Source organism: Symphalangus syndactylus, chromosome 5 (genome assembly GCF_028878055.3).
Source record: "Symphalangus syndactylus isolate Jambi chromosome 5, NHGRI_mSymSyn1-v2.1_pri, whole genome shotgun sequence".
NCBI lineage: Eukaryota > Metazoa > Chordata > Mammalia > Primates > Hylobatidae > Symphalangus > Symphalangus syndactylus.
The window spans coordinates 65,235,105-65,252,929 of record NC_072427.2 but is presented as its reverse complement, the minus strand read 5'-3'; the positions used below and the strand labels follow the sequence as shown (position 1 = coordinate 65,252,929).

Below are 17,825 nucleotides of genomic sequence, written 5' to 3'. Positions count from 1 at the left end.
CGTTAACTTCTAATATAAGCAAACACCTAGAAAGGGTCCTGGTAGTCCCGGTGCAAAGCCCTTGAAGGAAAGTAACCCCCTTTGCACAGATCTCTCTTTCCTGGCTTAAAACTTGATGGGCAATTTTGCAGCTGATTTCTAACCCTTGGAAATAAAGCTATTCAGACCACTGCTCCTCAGCCAACCAGGCCCTGTCTCGTCGGCCAGCAGGCTCCCACTGTACATACTGCTGTATGTGCCCAACATGTGAAGCCGCCGTGGGCAGCTGTAGAAGCCACATGTCACTGTCTGCAAAAAGGAGGGGCCGACCAAAAGAGCCTTGGAAACTCTTTCACTCCCCTTCTGCTCTGCCTTACCAAGCCCTCTCTCAGAAAGCCATTGTGTAGGCTGAAGAGGGAAATAAAAGAAGGGCGGACTTTTTCCATGCCTCCCTGCAGACTACGAGGTAATGTAAAAGAACAGTAGCTACCCCCCAACAGCTCTGCTGAAGTGCAGGCCTCAGGGGGCCCCACCGACACTGGCTTCTCACTCCGGATTTGTACCGGGCAGCATTGTCTAATAATGAGCTGAGCTCAATTGCTTACCATGTATTTTGCAGCATAACTAATCCCTTATATTTGTGCTTTTCACCCACATGTCTTTTTTGTTTGCTTGAAGGGAAGAAAAAAACCTCACCTTTGAAGCAACCTACACCTCTCAGCCATTTGGCTCTCTTACCTCCTCCATGGTAGACAAAGCTCTGACCAAGCCCCACAGATGTACACTTGCCTTTCTGGTGCTGGCACTTCTTGAGTTATCTAGAGGCCAATGGTTGAAAGGTGAGGACAGTGATGCTATCAGGCAGCTTATCCTCATCTCAGTGCTTAGCCAGCTAAATGTTTGCAGTAAATCTTAATATTCATGCTTACTGGTCCCTTAGCTTTGTCAGCTAGGCATCTGCTCTGGTAAAGCACAACTTTTTCTCAGCCTGTTTAAGGTTGGCAAAAGGTGGCTGAGCTAGAGATCACTGTTCTTCCACCCTGGGATTGCTTCCCGACTAAGATGGATTCTGCCACCCTTCGCTAATCAATTCATTCAAGCCATCAGGCGCTGAGAACAGCAGGGCAATTGCTTTTTCCTCCTCAACCTATTCATCACCATCCATCGCACCTCAGACCACTTACTCTTCCAACCTCTACTCCATCCCCACGAAGCACAGTAAGAGAAATGATCAACTTACACAGGCTTAGGCAGAGTTCTTAGGATGTATTTTTGTTCACCTGAAAAATAAAACTTTTAAAAAATATACAGGACTTTTTGAGTACAGGTATATCTTAAATGGCTGAATTATAAATAATGTCTCTGGTCATGTTCACAGCTAGGGCTGGAGCAAATGTCCCAATTCCAGTGAAGGCTTTGGAGAGTCAGGAGGCCAGCAGCTGGACCTATGAATGGCCTCTCTAGACTCTCTGATCCATCCCAAAGAGGATTTAAACAGTCCAGAAAGCAGGGATCAGGAAGAGGACAGGGAAGTGGACTCCCAGATGTTCTACAAGTTCAAAGGACTCTTGGAATAAGAGATCAATTTACAAATTATTAAAATATAGGACTAAAAATTCACACAGTAAATATAAATTACAGGCTATTATTGAAGTTATAAAGTGGCATTTTATGTTTCTTCCCCATCTCACACCAAAAATGTAAAGGCCTCGTAGGCTTCTCAATGACTGAAGTCCTAGTCAGCTGCTAAGAAATCTGCTCTAGCCAAGAGACCCTGGAGGTGTTACCAGCCTGCTGGTAGGCTGTGACAGCTCAGTTGCTATTATCGTGCCCACAACAGGACATGGCTTAAAGCAAGGCTGTTGTCCTGTAAACTTGGATCAGAGCTAACTAGAGTATAGGCCAGAAAACTGGAGAGACAAACTGTTTCAGGACTCAGGTGGGTTAAGTTGTCTTTTAAAAAAAAAAAAAATAGTGTCTCATTTCCCAAAAAGCAAACACTAAGGGGTTTGATATCTCATCACTACCCACACTCAATTGCCTAAAAGCAAGTGGCAGAAGGAAATGGAATCAAAATTGAGGAAGTCTAGTTCTTGCTACCCCAGAGCTACACGTATGTCATTTCTCTTGATGTTTCTCGTCTCCTTTATGCAATTACAGGCTGCATTTAAGTAGGGCTTATCAGGAAGGGTAAAGACAGCCAATTCAACCTTCCCTTGGCTGGTCTATTAGCTGGCTCTCAGAGCACAATCCTGAGTGTGAAGCCCACCTTCCAGCCTTTCTGATTCTGTAGTATAACTCAAAATCAGAGGGTGTGTGATCAAAGCTCTGGTGTCACAACAGATTTCATCCCAAATCGCAGGGCTTTGTCACTACAGGTTCAGGAAAGAGGGAAGGCAAAAGTGATTGCCGGAACAAGACAACATTTTGAGGAGCAGGAAAAAAAAAAGATAAAAACACTTGCCACTCTACTTACAAAAGCTTGCTCTTCCTAAAAGAATTCTGTGAGCGGAAGGCCAGGATTGAAGCACAGCAGCATTGCCCTTTCCCTTCCTTCCTCTCTGGCCCATATCCAGATACTGAGGGCTGCAACAAGAAGCCTCTTTGGTGGGGGCACTAGGATGGAAAGAAGAGGGGATGAGTACATTCCCCACCCTCCCTAAATTGCTTCCACTTCTCCTAAGGCTTTCTACAGCCATGTCAACAGTCTAAGAATGATTATACTCTTTTGTGAAAGAACGTCATAAACTTATATTTCAGAAACATGAAGGGAACAGGAGAAAGTGAGTGATTTAAGAAGCCGTGTTTCTGCCCTTCTGGCCAGGTGTACTTTGGGGGACAGCAAATAGCCCTTGCTTGACCCCTTCAGTCAGTAGCTACCCAGGGTGTGGGAGGATATACATAGAATTCTATGTGATTATAGCTTCTAGTGCATATGTCAACAACTATATACAGGGATCTAGAAATTTAGTGCATCTCTGGCCACTGCAACTAGGTTGACGTACCTGAGCTCCACTACTTTTGGTGCCCTCCTCCTTTCGAGAGCTTCAGCTTACTTAAAAAGAGCCCCTACAGCTCCATCCTTCCCCTGAGTCTTGGGGGAAAGCCCCAGTCATCCCTGCATGTAGGATACACCAGAGCGAGCGGCGCACAAGGGTTTGGTGCCGGGATCTCCCCACCCCTCCCCCCATCCCCCTACGGCTCAGGGCCCTGGTGCAGCACGGTCCTGGGCAGCAAACCCCCAGCCCCCCCGGAGAATCGTGGTCCCTTGGCTGAAGATCTGGCAGCGGGCCTCCCGCTCCGGGGCCAGCCGGCGATGGTGGGAGTGTGAGGGGCGTTCACTCCCGTGGGAGTCACTCCCGCGGGCTCTCCACCCCATCCTGCTGCGAAGTCCTGCCTCTGGGCTTGGGGAGGATGGTTCCCGGCGGCCCCCAGCGCGGAGGGCTTCAACGACTCCCAGGCGCCGCCAACGTTTCCTCTTCGTCCTCGTCCGACCCCCGAGGCCGCTCGAGCGGCCCGGCCAGGGGGCTGTCCGCAGGGGGCTCCGGAGGCGCCGGCCGCGCCGCCTGCAGTGGGGGAGCGTCGCGCGGCGCCTCGCGGCGGGACGACCCAGTGGTGTTGGGCCCCGCCGCCGCCGCCCCCGAAGTCCCAGACGGGCCAGTGGCGTTGGAGCCGCCGGGGGGCGGGCCAGCGGCTCCCCCCGATGTCCCGGCGCCCACTGGCTGCCAGATGAGGCTGTAGTAGACGGCGAGCACGATGGCGGCCAGCGACACGGAAAGCACGTAGGCGAACACGGTGGCGAGCCGGACCCACTTCTTGTTGGTCTTGGCCGCCATCTTCGCCTTCTTGTCCCCGGTGTAGGTGGCCGGCTTGCCCCGCTCGGCCGGGGCCGCGTCGCGCTCCTTCATGGGGGGGCCCCGGCCTTTGCCCCGGTGCTCCACGGCCCCGGCTGGAGGGGGCCTGGCGGCCTGCAAGGACTGGGCAGGGGGCGGCCCGGCGCCCTCGGTTCCCGGCGGCCCCGCGCTCCGCCGCCGCTCCTCACGCCGCCCGCCCGCAGCCCGCCACCGCGTCGCTGCAGCCGCCGCCGGGGCCTGGACCAGTCACCGCCGCCAGCGCCGCCGCCGCCGCCGGCCCGTCAGCTGCTTCCCAGCCGCCGCCACAGCCACAGCCGCCACAGCCGCCCGGCTCCGCGTCCCCATCCGCCGCCACGCCGCCGCGCGCTCCGCCGCCGCCTGCCCGGCCGCCGGCCGCCTGGTCTCCAGTGGCCGCGCGGACCGCGCGCTCCGCTCCAGCCCGGCTCCCCCGCCTCGCGCGCCGGCAACAGGGGGCGGGGAGAGCGCTGCTGGGGGCTGCCTCTTAAAAGGGCGACGCCGGGGTCCGGAAGTGCCGCGAGGGGAGGCGGCCGCTGCCGGGAGCCGCGAGCCCCGCCGGGACGCCCCGTTAAGAGAGAGTTAAGGGAGGCTGGCTCTTAAACGGGCGACGTCGCCGCGGCCCTTTGCGGGCTGGCGCGGCGTAGACTGGAGCCCCGGGCACTTCTTTAAAAGGGGGAACGGCGTTGTGCGAGGCGGAGTGCGGAGCTAGAAGGGGGCGGTCGGAGCGCGAGCTGTCAACTCTGGCGCCTCCCTCCTCCGCCCCGAGGCTCCGAAGTGACAGGTGGAATAGCAGCCCGGGCTTCGGACTCCAGGCCTCGGTTTATCCTCTGGGAGGGGACGGTAAGAGGGAGAGGGAAGATACCACGCTCCAGCTCTCAGCTTGCGCCCCGCTCCGCGTACCCCCTGGGCGGGTCTCCCAGGCCCCTTCACAGCTAAAGAACCTGGTTGACGCCAGGGGTAGGCGGTTCTGGCACCTGGAGCGCGCACTGGGGCCGCAGCTGGTTGTGTTCCTTCTACGCAGTCCAGGCTGGGCTTCGGAGCTCTACTGAAGTCTTCGCAATTCCGTACCCCAGCCCGCCTCACCCCCCAACCTTGAGCCTCCGGGACAGAGCCACGGACTGAGCTGTTCGCCAGACTCGCCTACCACCTTAGTCCCGAAGTTCGCAGCAGGTCGCTGGTCCCGCTTTTTGGGTCTTCCAGTTCCTGGTTTGGGCCTGGATTTGGACCCAAGGGGCTGCACTGAACCTGAGGAGTTTAACTCTCAGGGCTCCTAGAGCGTTTTCACTTTCAGATCCCCTCCAGACTTCAAGGCTTGGGCGGTTGTCCCCTCCCCACTTTCCCATGTGAGGTTTGTCTTTTTTGGCTCCAGGCCAGGGGCCAGGCAGTGGGCTCTGTGCCTGGTCTTTGGACCCCCTAGGTGCTAACAACCCTTCGTGCTCAGACTCTCCCTTGAGGCTTTACTTGTGCCCTCCCCCTCCTTCCGCTCTCTGCTCTCCCTGCCTTCTCTCCTCCCCATTCCCTCTCTATAAGGCTTTCCAGAATTCTGGTTCCCTCCTCCTTGTATGCTACTTCCTGTGTTCCCAGAACTGGTCATGTGGACTGCCTGGGTGTCTGAATGAGTAAGGGAGACTTGCCTGGGCGTGTGTTGGGGAAGAGGACTGTGGTTCTGATGGGGTTCTGTGGGTGAACCCTCCCTTAAGCCCCTGCAAGTGTGAGCCTGATCTGGCTTCTACCCTGTGGGGCAGGATCCCCTCTGCCCTTCTCACTTCCCCCCCTCTTCCAAGAATCTTTGGCTTCCACAGGACCCTCTACACACACACACACACACACACACACACACACACACACACACACACACACACACACACGGAAGCCCTCCCAAAACTGCTGCCTTGCCACCTCAGCAGCACAGAACTCAAGTGGCTACCAGAACTGAGTGTGCTAGTGGACTGCTGGAACCACAGGCCTCTAACCCAGCCTCAGTCTCATTCCTGATCCAGGCCCAGGTGTGGGGCTGCCACTAGTAATGGCTAGCCAGATGCTATTTCAAGGAAAAAGTTGTTTTTTTACTTTCTGAGAAATTTCAAGGATATTGGTAGTGTGGAGTGTTTATGGCCTTTTGTGGGCTGGTGGGGAAGAAATAACTCACTCCTCCACCCGGTTCCTAGGTCAGCCAGGGCAGCCTGTTGACTTAAAATTCTTGAATTGTCGCAGGGCGCGGTGGCTCACGTCTGTAATCCCAGCACTTTGGGAGGCCGAGGCAGGTGGATCACGAGGTCAGGAGTTTGAGACCATCCTGGCTAACATGGTGAAACCCTGTCTCTACTAAAAATACAAAAAAATTAGCCAGGCGTGTTGGCAGGTGCCTGTAGTCCCAGCTACTTGTCCCAGCTACTCGTAGTCCCAGCTACTCGGGAGGCTGAAGCAGGAGAATGGCATGAACCCGGGAGGCGGAGCTTGCAGTGAGCCGAGATGGCGCCACTGCACTCCAGCCTGGGCGACAGAGCCAGACTCCGTCTCAAAAAAAAAAAAAAAAAAAATTCCTGAATTGTCTCTGGAAGTTGTCCTCTCTTCTCTCCCCTGCTCTAGGGCCTTCCTGGCAGGACATATCATACAACTATTCCATGATGAATTATTCTTAAAGATTCCAGGTTGAGGCCAATACAAAGCTTCCTTCAGTCCCCTTTCCTGAATGCACTCCATATTGCTTCTCCATATTTCTGTTGCAAATTAAATGCCTTTCTTCTTGCTTGGTTCCCAGTGGAGTGGGAAAACAGCATGTCATTCTTCTGTACCAAAGAATAATATACTTGAAGCCTTTATTCAATTCCTCTCTCTCTATCTTCTCTAAACGAAACAGTGCCAGATTCTTTAACCTGTCATCAATAATCCCTATTTATTATCTGGATTTACATAGTGTCTTTTACTCCAGGAACTAAGAATGCTTTCAGATATAATTGAGCCTGATCTCCCTGGTGCCTGAGCCATTAAGAAACCATTAGTGTTCTCCTGTTGCAGAAAACTAAATGGCCCCCTAGTGGCCTGAAAGTGAATATGCCTCTCCCTACTAAGAACAGGCAGGGATCAGAGAAATCAGAGAATCAAGGCCGCTCGGGAAAGAATGGGCCCAAAAAGTCATCTTTTGTGAATATCCCTGTGGGCCCTATAGCCTCCTCCACAAAATCCCTGGGGAGCACTCAGCAGCGTCAGCCCAAAGACCATCTGGGATGGTGGCATACCTTACCGTCTGCTCCCTGAGGCAGCCCTTCTTGGCTTTGGAAAGTTGTGACCAATTATGACAATAACAGTGCCCTTAGAATGTGCTAGACACTATACCAAGCCCTTACATTCCTTGTCTTATTTGTCTCCCAATGACCTATCAGGTAGTACTGTTTATCTTCATTTCATAGATGAAGTCCCTGCCTCAGAAAGGGCCAGGAACCTGCTCAAGGTCACATAGTCCCAATGCCTTGGAATTCAAAAGCCCTGATGGAATTCAGACCCCTGACTCCAGGGCATTAGTCTCTTGATCCAGGCTCTGCTCTGCCTCATAGGCAAAGCTAGACTTTGTCTCTGTAGTGGATATTGGGGATTACTGCCCAGGTCACACTCAGGAGGGAGGTGCTCATTCTTCCAATTGTCAGGAGTGTTGGCTATGATGGCTCAGCTGCAACTGTCACTGGGACTTGCCTTCTGACACCAAAGGAAGCTGCCTCTCTGTCCTGGCCTACAAGCCCAATACATAGAGCCAGATCACAATAAAGCCCAGTCAGAGATGTGCAGGGGCCCACTAGGGAAGAAGGCTAGACCATGAAGTCGTTGTAGAAGTAGCCAGTATATACTGGCAGGATCCAGGAGCAAATGTATAGGCTAGATAAAGGTGGGGTGTGGTGCCAAACATTAAGTTGAACAAGGGAGACTTTGTTGGTATAGGAGTATTCTCCTGTGAATCAGGATGTGATATCCCGACAAGGATCTTGGGAGACAGGAGGAAGGCAATGGCCACCAGAGTGTAATGGAAATGCCAGAGCTACCACAGCAGAATGTGGAAGAAGGGTTCAAAAGCTCAGAGAAGTGGGTATATTCTATGTAAGGCCAGAAATCACTTAAGTTCTTCAGGAAGGCCCAGAGGATACTCTAGTTATCAAAGCAACAAGGAACACACTGGTGAGAGGGGTACCAGCATCCCTGAGAAGCTGAGTTTGGACTGTCCTCTGTAAGCCATGCCTGACAGCAAGAGGCCAGATAGCAGTGGGGATGATAGGACCGTGAAATCATAGAAGCTAGACAGCACAACTGTTGTAATAAGCAGCAAGTTGGAGTGGCAGTGGGGGCAGTCCTGGCCAACAGAGGACCATGGTTGAAGATGGTTGATAGCATAGCATCCCTGGAGCAAGCTAGCTAGGCAGCCAGTAACAGTACTGCTCAATCTATACCAGTGATTCTCAAATGTTTTAGTTTCAGGATCCCTTTACACTCTTAAATATTGAGGTCTCTAAGCCTGATGTGGTGGCTCGCACCTATAATCCCAGCTACTTGGAAGGCTGAAGCAGAAGGATCACTTGACCCCAGGAGTTCAAGATCAGCCTGGGCAAAATAGTGAGACCTCATCTCTACAAAAAAAAGTTGAAAATTAGCTAGGCAGGGTGGCACATGCCTGTAGTCCCAATTACTCGAGAGGCTGAGGCAGGAGGTTCGCTTGACCTCAGGAGTTTGAGACGGCACTAAGCCATGATCATGCTACTGCACTCCAGTCTGGGTGACAGAGTGAGACCTAGTCTCTAAATATATATATATATATATATATCTGTATGTATATATGAGAGAGAGAGGTATCTAAAGGGATTTTGTTTATCTGGGTTATAGCTATTTTAATTTGACATATTAGAAATAAGACCAAGGGTTTTGCAAAATATTTATTAATTTGTCTAAAGAATAATAAGCCTCACTACATGTTAACATAGATAATACATATTTTATTTATTTATTTATTTATTTATTTATTTATTTATTTATTTTCCAAGACAGTCTCACTCCATTGCCCAGGCTGGAGTGCAGTGGCATGATCTTGGCTCACTGCAACCTCTGCCTCCCAGGTTCAAGCAGTTCTCCTGCCTCAGCTTCCTGAGTAGCTGGGATTACAGGTGCATGCCACCACACTCGGCTAATTTTTGTATTTTTAGTAGAGACAGGGTTTCACTATGTTGGCCAGGCTGGTCTCGAACTCCTGACCTTGTGATCCACCCGCCTCGGCCTCCCAAAGTGCTGAGATTACAGGCGTGAGCCACTGCACCTGGGCAGATAATATATTTTTATGACAAAAAATAATGAAAAGAGTGGCTTTGCTTTGTAAATTTGCAAGTCTCTGGAATGTGGCTTTATACTGTAGAAGATAACTGGATCCTCATATCCACTTTATTTTATTTTATTTTATTTTTATTTTTTATTATTTTTTTTTAGACAGGATCTCACTTTGTCACCAGGCTGGAGTGTAAGTGGCGTGATCTCAGTTCACTGCAACGTCCACTTCCCAGGTTCAAGCAATTCTCCCACCTCTGCTTCCCAAGTAGCTTGGGACTTCAGGTGCACACCACCATGCCTGGCTAATTTTTGTAATTTTGTAGAGACAGGGTTTTGCCATTTTGCCCAGACTGATCTCAAACTCCTGAGCTCAAGTGATCCACCTGCCTTGGCCTCCCAAAATGCTGGGATTATAGGCATGAGCCAACATGCCTGGCATCTCATATCTGCGTCTACATTTAATCTGCTGGCAATTTGTTGTTATGGCTAAAATATATGAGGAAAATCTAGCCTCATATAGACATGTAGTTGGAAAAGAGAGGAGCATTTTAAGAGCCTTTTCAGATAATTGTGGCTGTTTTTCTTTGATACTACACCAAAACCCAACTAGCAGTATTTTCTTAAATGGTGGTTGAAATGTAGACTATAAAACTGTATCAGTGAACTTTTTTTGTACTCAATTACATTAAAGTCCATTGATCTAACTTGCCCTTTGAATGGCACTTTTACCCATGCATGATTTTATAATATCCCACTTTGATCATTTGGAAAATATTGGTTCACTGAATTAAGCATATCTTTGCAATATTGATACATTTCATTATATAATAGAAAAAAATCACATTTTATAATATTATAAAAAGTTTAAGTATTAGGAATCTAGGAAGCTCATGATAGTGCATACATGTTTACTAAAATTCTAGTTTTTACTTGAAAACTCAAATTTTATAATTGGTAACAAACACTATCAATTATTTTTTCTCAAAGTGACAGGCTCACTTGGTTCAAATGTGAGAAAACATCTGCCAAATAGCCAAGTCTGCATAGCCATGGTTTTTCAGTTCTTCTTTCAAGTAAAACTGGTGTTCCATGAAAAGAGCAGCTAGTTGAGCTCACGACCCAGTCACAAAAGTGCTTTTCCCTAAGAGAACCGTTATACTTCCACATGCAGTAGAGTACTTTTCATTTAATCACACGGAATATTAAAAAGACATCTATTTAAGGGTCATAACTTCATACAATTTAACACTTGTTATTGTTTTGTTAAAGATATTCTAAAGTAAAACGACTTTTCTCCCTTCCTTTTTTTTTTCTTTTCTTTCCTCTTTCTTTCTGCAATGAACTACTAGTTCAGTTTGGTGTCACTGCCTTGGTTGTTTAAGGTGCCAGAAGTTTTACCCACCATTGCTTTAGCACCACCAGTGCAAATGTCAAACAGTTAAAAAGGTAAATAACATGTTAGTATTATTATGAAAGCAATTTTGACCTTGTGAAACCCCTGAAGTGATCTCAGGGACCCCAAGGGGTCTGGAGACCACACACTGAGAATTGCTGAGCTATACAATTAAAATAAATCAAGGATGAAAGACCAGGAGGTTGATGGCAGCTGCTCCAATAAAAAGTCACAATATCTTGTTTGGTTTCCAGTCCCGATTCAATTTTCAGTTCAGGTTCCCAGGAGAAAGGTTTCTGCAATACTATAGCAATACAGTAATGATTTCCCCACTACTTCCCCAAAGGGAACTATGCCGTTTACCTGGGTAACCGTACACTGGGGATAGTAGAATAGTCAAACGCTTTAAGGTCTGCTGGATGCAGCGTCTGCATTGTCATTGATACCTGACTGGGAACTGAATCATCAGCATGGCCCCTGGTAGAGCGGCCTGAGGTAAAAATGTCTACGGGCTCATGAGCTATAGGCAAATGGCTTGACTGGTTAGAGGGCTAGAAAGAGAAATACTGGAAGACTGGGAACAAGAAGGTCTTGGGAAGAGATATGTGGCTATATCTATTTGAGTGAGCACCAAGTGTGAGTATCTTTATTTTTTATTTTTTTGAGACAAGGTCTTGCTCTGTTGCCCAGGCTGGAGTGCAGTGGTACGATCATGGCTCACTGCAGCCTCGACCTACGGGGCTCAAGTGATCTCCTACCTCAGACCCTGGAGTAGCTGGGACTACAGGCACACACCACCACACGAGGCTAATTTTTTTTTCTAGAGATAGGTCTCACTATTGAAGATCTTTATATTGCATGTTAATACTCATCAGAGAGCACCTGCCACAGGGGAGACTGCATAACCAAGTAGATAGAATGATGTGGAATTGATGTTAGCTTGCCTCTGTCATTGACCACCCCATGCCGGCACAATGGGCACATGAATAAAGTGGCCATGGTGGCATAGATGGAGGTGACACATGTATCACGTGTTTGGTGGCAAGGGTGACTCAACAGAATGGGCTCCCACTCACCAAGGCCAATCTAGCTATTGTCACTGCTAAAAGTCCAACCTGCCGGCAACTGATACCAGCCACGCAGTACCAAGCTGGCTACCCTGGACCTGTTCCACTCCAGAAGGGTGAGGGACTCATCTTGACCTGAATTGCCATATATTCTGGATATGGATTTGTCTTTTCTGCTCAAAGGCCACTCTGTGGGAGCTAAAAGAGTGTTTGATTCACTGACGTGGGATCTCACATACCATTGCAGAAGACCAAGAGTCCCACTTTAAGGATAGCATGGGCACATGATCATGGGATCTTTTAGGCCTATTACATACTTCACCATCCAGAAGCTGAATAGAGCTGGTGGAATGATAGAACAGCCTTTAGAAGCGCAGCTGAAATGCCATGTTAGAGTTGATGGGACACCATGCTCCAGGATGAGGTATGCATCCTAATCAATAACTATTATATATGGTGCTATGTGTCAACGTGTAGAACAGAGGTTTAGGAAACTAGGGTTAGAAGTAGGAATGACTCCACTTACCATCACTCCCAGTGACCTTTCTGGAGGAATTTGTGGTTCCTGTTCCTGCAGTTCCAAGCTCTCCAAGTTCAGAGAATCTGGTTCCCAGAGGGGGAACACTTCCACCAGGCACAGAACAAGAACCCCATAAACTAAAGTATGGCTGCTTTCTGTTCGTCAGACTCTTTGTGCCAAGAAACCAGCAGGAAAGAAGAGGAGTCACTTCCTGGAAGGGGCAATTGACCCCGATCCTTTGGGAGAGATAGGGCTGCTGTTACATAAGGGGGTCAGGAAAGAATATGTTTGGCATCCAGGTGATCCACTGGGGTGTCTGTTGGTATGCCCAATTTTGGTGGAAGGTGGGCACATCAGCAGCATGGTCTGAAGGCCATGGTGATTGGTGATTGGTTACCCCAACACAAGCCACCTAGACAAGTTGAAGGTGAAAAGAATCTAGAATGAGTAACAGAGGAGGGGAATGATGAATATCAATTGTGTCACCAAGACTAGTTGCAGTAGTGGGGGCTATAGTTTCTCCCTTTAATTCTTGTAAGTTTCCCAGAATCCTGGAGGAGCTATTCCCAGGTAGAGTGAACTTACCACATAAATCAAGTAGGTCTGGGTCATGTGTGGGGGTACTGTCTCGGTTGCTGTGGTGCACCACCCAGATACTGCTTTTAGGACCAAGGAGCTTATCCCCGAAGTTGCCAGAAGTGTTGGCTGCCAATGGCTCACACATGAGTTTCTCCCTTGGCATTTCCTTCAGCTGCCAAAGGGTGCTGTCTCGCTGGACTTCACAACTCTTCCCTAGGGGTCATCTGCCAAGTCAATGTGGAATTCAAAGGTACAGCCCTCTTATCCAAGTTGGGGCTAACTCTAAAGGGCCAGCTCAACCCCAGGGCTTCCTGTGGAAGCATTCTGTATTGTGACTGCATTGTTCACCAATTTCTTCCTCTGGCTTGATTGTGATTCTTTCACTACTTCAGAGATGTTATCTCTGAAAGCACCCCCAATAAACTTCCTACAAGAAAATCTCTATCTCAGCATATTTCCTGAGAAACCTGACCTAAGACAGTCTCCTAAGATTCTAACTTTAAAAAAATATGTACTAAAAAAAATTTTTTTTGAGTCAGAGTCTCGCTCTTCGTGCAGGCTGAAGTGCAGTGGCACAATGTTGGCTCACTGCAACCTCCGCCTCCTGGGTTCAAGCAACTCTCCTGACTCAGCCTCCTGAGTAGCTGAGACTATAGGCATGTGCCACTGCGCCTGGCTAATTTTTATATTTTTAGTAGAGATGGGGTTTCACCATGTTGGCCAGGCGGGTCTTGAGCTCCTGACCTCAAGTGATCTGCCCCCCCTCAGCCCCCCAAAGTGCTGAGATTACAGGTGTGGGCCACCACACCTGGCCTAGATTCTAACTTTTGGGACCCCAGAGAACAAGTCTCATCCATGTGAAGTTGGGCCTCCTGGCCACCTGTGTCTTCTATAAAGTGGTTCCCTTCAGGGTGTTGCCTACATCCTGCATTCTGGCTGCTTTCCACCAAACATCCTTCAACTTATGACCTTCCCTGCAACAAAGCAACCTAAACTGAATTCCTCAAGTATTTTGGGTATGGTCTGTTGTGCTGAGAATGAGAATGGGACTGACTGTTCCTTGGTTCAAAAGCCCTGGATGCATCTTGGAACGAGGGGGGATACTCTTTAGAAACTCAAACTCCTGGCTGGGCGCAGTGACTCATGCCTGTAATCCCAACACTTTGGGAGGCCAAGGCACGAGGATTGCTTGAGCCCATGAGCTTGAGACCAGCCTGGGCAACGGAGTGAAACCTGTCTCTAAAAAAAAAATAAAAGAAATGCAAACTCCTCACCTTCCTTTCCCTCTCTCAACTCATCCCAGATCATAATTCAGAGGGTCTTGGTACAGCAAGGAATATGCAGTGTTACCAGAGCTTTGTAGGTGGTTCTGGTGTGACACCAAGATGGAGAACCACAGGGCTCAGTACCCGACTTCAGTTCGGCAGCCTGAGTCTGTCCGTTTTTATTGGCAGCTCTGTCATTTGACTCAGATGGAGCTGGCTGTCAGCAAAAACCCTCAGTTTTATTCACACATGCTTCTGCTAAGCTGCCACTTCCCCACCCTGTCCTTGTACAGTGGGTGTCTTGGCAGCAAGCCCAGATCTCTCAGTTAAGCCCTGTTCATTTCACCTTGTGAGGTTTAGGCCATTGCTCCAATAGGTTAGGATGTTTTTGGATCCTGAGTCTGTCTTCCACAATATTCCTGTCTTCACTGGCTCCTTGCTATTCACAAAGTTGAGGGGCTTGTTCTCTGTGGCTTTGCCCAGGTCCTGATAAAAAGGTGGATCAGATGCCAAGTTTGGTGGTACATGCCCGTAATCCCAGCTACTGGAGAGGGTGAGGTGGGAGGATTGCTTGAGCTCAGGAGTTCAAGACCAGCCTGGGCAACAGGGTGAGATTCCATCTTATATTTAAAAAAAAAAAAAAAGCTCTCTCTTGGCATCCTCGTGAAAGTGACATTGTCTTTAAATCCTGCGTGGCAATCCCTGATGCACCACCGTGATGCCCAGGGAAGACAGGGTGACCTGGAAGTCCAAATACTTCAAGATCATCCAACTTTTGGAATGATTATCCGAAATGTTTCATCGTGGGAGCAGCAATGTGGGCTCCAAGCAGACACAGCAGATCCGCATGTCCCTCTGAGAGAAGGCTATGGTGCTGATAGACAAGAACACTATGATGCTCACGGCCATCTGAGGGCACCTGGAAAACAACCCAGCTCGGAGAAACTGCTGCCTCATATCCGGGGGAATGTGGGCTTTGCGTTCACCAAGGAGGACCTCACTGAAATCAGGGACATGTTGCTGGCTAGTAAGGTGCCAGCTGCCACCTGTGCTGGTCCCATTGCCCTATGTGAAGTCACTGTGCCAGCCCAGAACACTGGTCTGGGGCCAGAGAAAACCTCCTTTTTCCAGGCTTTAGGAATCACCACTAAAATCTCCAGGGGCACCATTGAAATCCTGAGTGATGTGCAGCTGATCAAGACTGGAGACAAAGTGGGAGCCAACAAAGCCAGGCTGCTGAACACACCGAAATTTCTCCCTCCTCCTTTGGGCTGGTCATCCAGCAGGCGTCTGACAATGGCAGCATCTACAACCCTGAAGTGCTTGACATCACAGAGGAAACTTCATTCTTGCTTCCTGAAGGTTGTCCGCGATGTTGCCAGTGTTTGTCTGCAGACTGGCTACCTACCTGTTACATCAGTACCCCATTCTATCATCAGTGGGTACAAATGAGTCCTGGCTCTGTCTGTGGAGACTGATTACACCTTCCCACTTGCTGGAAAGGTCAAGGCCTTCTTGGCTGATCCATCTGCATTTGTGGCTATTGCCTCTGTGGCTGTTGCCACCACAGCTGCTCCCGCTGCTGCAGCCCCAGCTAAGGTTGAAGCCAAGGAAGAGTTGGAGGAGCCGGATGAGGATATGGGATTTGGTCTCTTTGACTAATCACCAAAAAGCAACCAACTCAGCCAGCTTTATTTACAAAACAAGGAAATAAAGGCTTAACTTCTAAAAAAAAAAAAAAGGTTGGACAGGAGTAAGAACAGAAGCAATTGATCAATACTGATGACCTTCCCTATATGCAATGCACCGTGCCCACCCAGAGAAGGGCATCATCTAATTTATTTCTATCACACTTATTAAAACTGGCCCATTTCACAGAGGGATTGACAGAGGCAGAGGAGTGACTGTGCCCAAGAATCTCACACTGGGGTGAGAGCTAAGCCTGTCCTGCCACCTACAGCTCTCATCTCTAGGTTTGTCATCTCTCAGAGGAAAGGCAAGAGAGAAAAGTGACAAGATTAGCCCTTCTGAGTGGAAAGAGATTTTTAGAGCTGGAAGGAATCTTAGAAATGATCAAAAGTTTGACAGATTCACGGGCTCAGGTAACTTGCTAAGATCACAGAAAAAACCTTTGCTTCAGGGGGGACTAAACTCTGGGTTTCTTGAAGATGGACACAGGTAAATTTGATCCAAAATAGCACTTCAAAGAGAAACATACATGGACTGATTGTTTTCCACTTTTTTTTTTTTTTTTTTTTTTTTTTTTTTTTTTTGAGATGGAGTCTCCTTCTGTCACCCAGGCTGGAGGCAATGGTGTGAACTCGGCTCACTGCAACCTCTGCCTCCCAGTTCAAGCTATTCTCCTGCCTTAGCCACCTGAGTAGTTGGGATTACAGGCATAGGCCACCATGCCTGGCTCATTTTTGTATTTTTAGTAGAGACAGGGTTTCACCATGATGGTCAGGCTGATCTTGAACTCCTGACCTTGTGATCCGCCCGCCTCGGCCTCCCAAAGTGCTGGGATTACAGGCGTGAGCCACCATGCGCAGTTTGTTTTCCACTTCTAAGTCCCAGATGGGGTTCTAGAGGGGCTTGGAATGGGAGGACAAGCAACATCTTCCTCCTGGGCATCTACAGGAATCTTGATTGGCTCTTTCCTCCCTAAGGGATCAGTGTTGGCTACCAGCCTTGCCCATGCCTCCACTTCTGCTTAGCCCTCAGTATGCAGAGGGTGGCTGGAGCTGGGGCCACAGATGGACATACAGTTGGGCAGCTCAGCACTCTCATCTGTGCCTCATCAGCTGGGGGGCTGTGGTGGCATGAAGCTGGTGGGAGGCTGGCACTTGCGCATGATTGGAGTCCTTGTGCTCATCACTTCATGAGTTCAGGCCGCTTGGGAACAGCTTGCTTCAAGTCCACAGGCAGGAGCAACCCTAACTCAGTCTGCCCTGCAAAGGTGGGTCCAGCCTCTGATCCACACGAACTGCTGGAAGAAAAATCCAAAGAGAAAGTCAGTGAAGACATCTGTGGAAAGAATTGTGGAAGGAGGAATAAGAAACTGCCATTTTTCCTGCCAGTGTCTGCTAATAAGTAACAATAAAATAACAACGATAACTCATAATGATAATGATAGTATTATTGAGCTCATGTGTAGGCACTGTATTAAGTACCATTCATTATATTCTTTAATCCTTGCAACATCCCCATGAGGCATTATTATCCCCATTTTACAGGTGAGAAGGTTGAGGCCCAAGAAGGTTAAGTATCACAAGATAAACCAGATAGTAAGTGGCTGGGTTCCTAGAGTGGTGAGTGTGGCTCCCTTTGCCAGACTGGGAAACAGATACCATAAGAGCCATCTTCCCTCCAAAAGAGGGCCAGCCCTTGACCAAGATGGACAACAGGGTTCCACGCTCCCGAAACCCACTGCTTCAACAGTCATGGCATCAGATAAGAAACCGACCTAGTCCGATTCTCTCATTTGGCTGGTAGCTGTGGCACCTGAAGGTCTGAGTTCAACTTCTGCCACTAAACTTCTCTGATGAGCAAACTGGGAAACCAATGCATGGGGCTCCCACATAGCACAGGCAAGTGAACAAATGAACTTGGGACATAGGTGCTGGGGTCCAGGTCACAAGCAAGTCCCTTGTTGGAGGCAACATTTGGTTGAATATAAGTTCTTACCACATTCTATGGCCCAAGGCTCCTACTTGCCAAACTCTCTGGCATTGGTGTTCCCGTGGGTCACAAATGACAGACCCAACAGCAACTTTCAGGACATGCATGCTTTGAGTGCACCCAGCAGGGGGCATCCTTGCCCTTCCACTGCCCACCCTGGGGGGGTGAGAC

General features: G+C 49.1%; 1 protein-coding gene and 1 pseudogene across 3 annotated transcripts; one reads left to right on the top strand and one right to left on the bottom strand.

Annotated features, from left to right (window-relative positions):
* Positions 1-1,225: 1,225 nt before the first annotated feature.
* INAFM2 (InaF motif containing 2) lies at positions 1,226-6,529 on the bottom strand. Of its 3 annotated transcripts, none has more exons than XR_010121082.1 (2): positions 2,456-6,529; positions 1,226-1,546 (listed from the first exon to the last, which is right to left on the bottom strand). XR_010121082.1 is itself a non-coding variant. In XM_055278737.2 (2 exons), the coding sequence occupies exon 1, from the start codon at positions 3,885-3,887 to the stop codon at positions 3,426-3,428; it is 462 nt and encodes a 153-aa protein (XP_055134712.1). In that variant the 5' UTR covers positions 3,888-6,529; the 3' UTR covers positions 1,226-2,595; positions 3,377-3,425. The 3 variants fall into 3 exon arrangements, 1 of the variants encoding a protein (XP_055134712.1); XR_008657789.2 differs by having other exon boundaries at positions 1,226-2,595; positions 2,985-6,529; XM_055278737.2 differs by having other exon boundaries at positions 1,226-2,595; positions 3,377-6,529.
* A 2,653-nt stretch (positions 6,530-9,182) lies between these two features.
* Positions 9,183-16,229, top strand: LOC129482640 (large ribosomal subunit protein uL10-like; annotated as a pseudogene).
* The last annotated feature ends 1,596 nt before the right edge of the window (positions 16,230-17,825 follow it).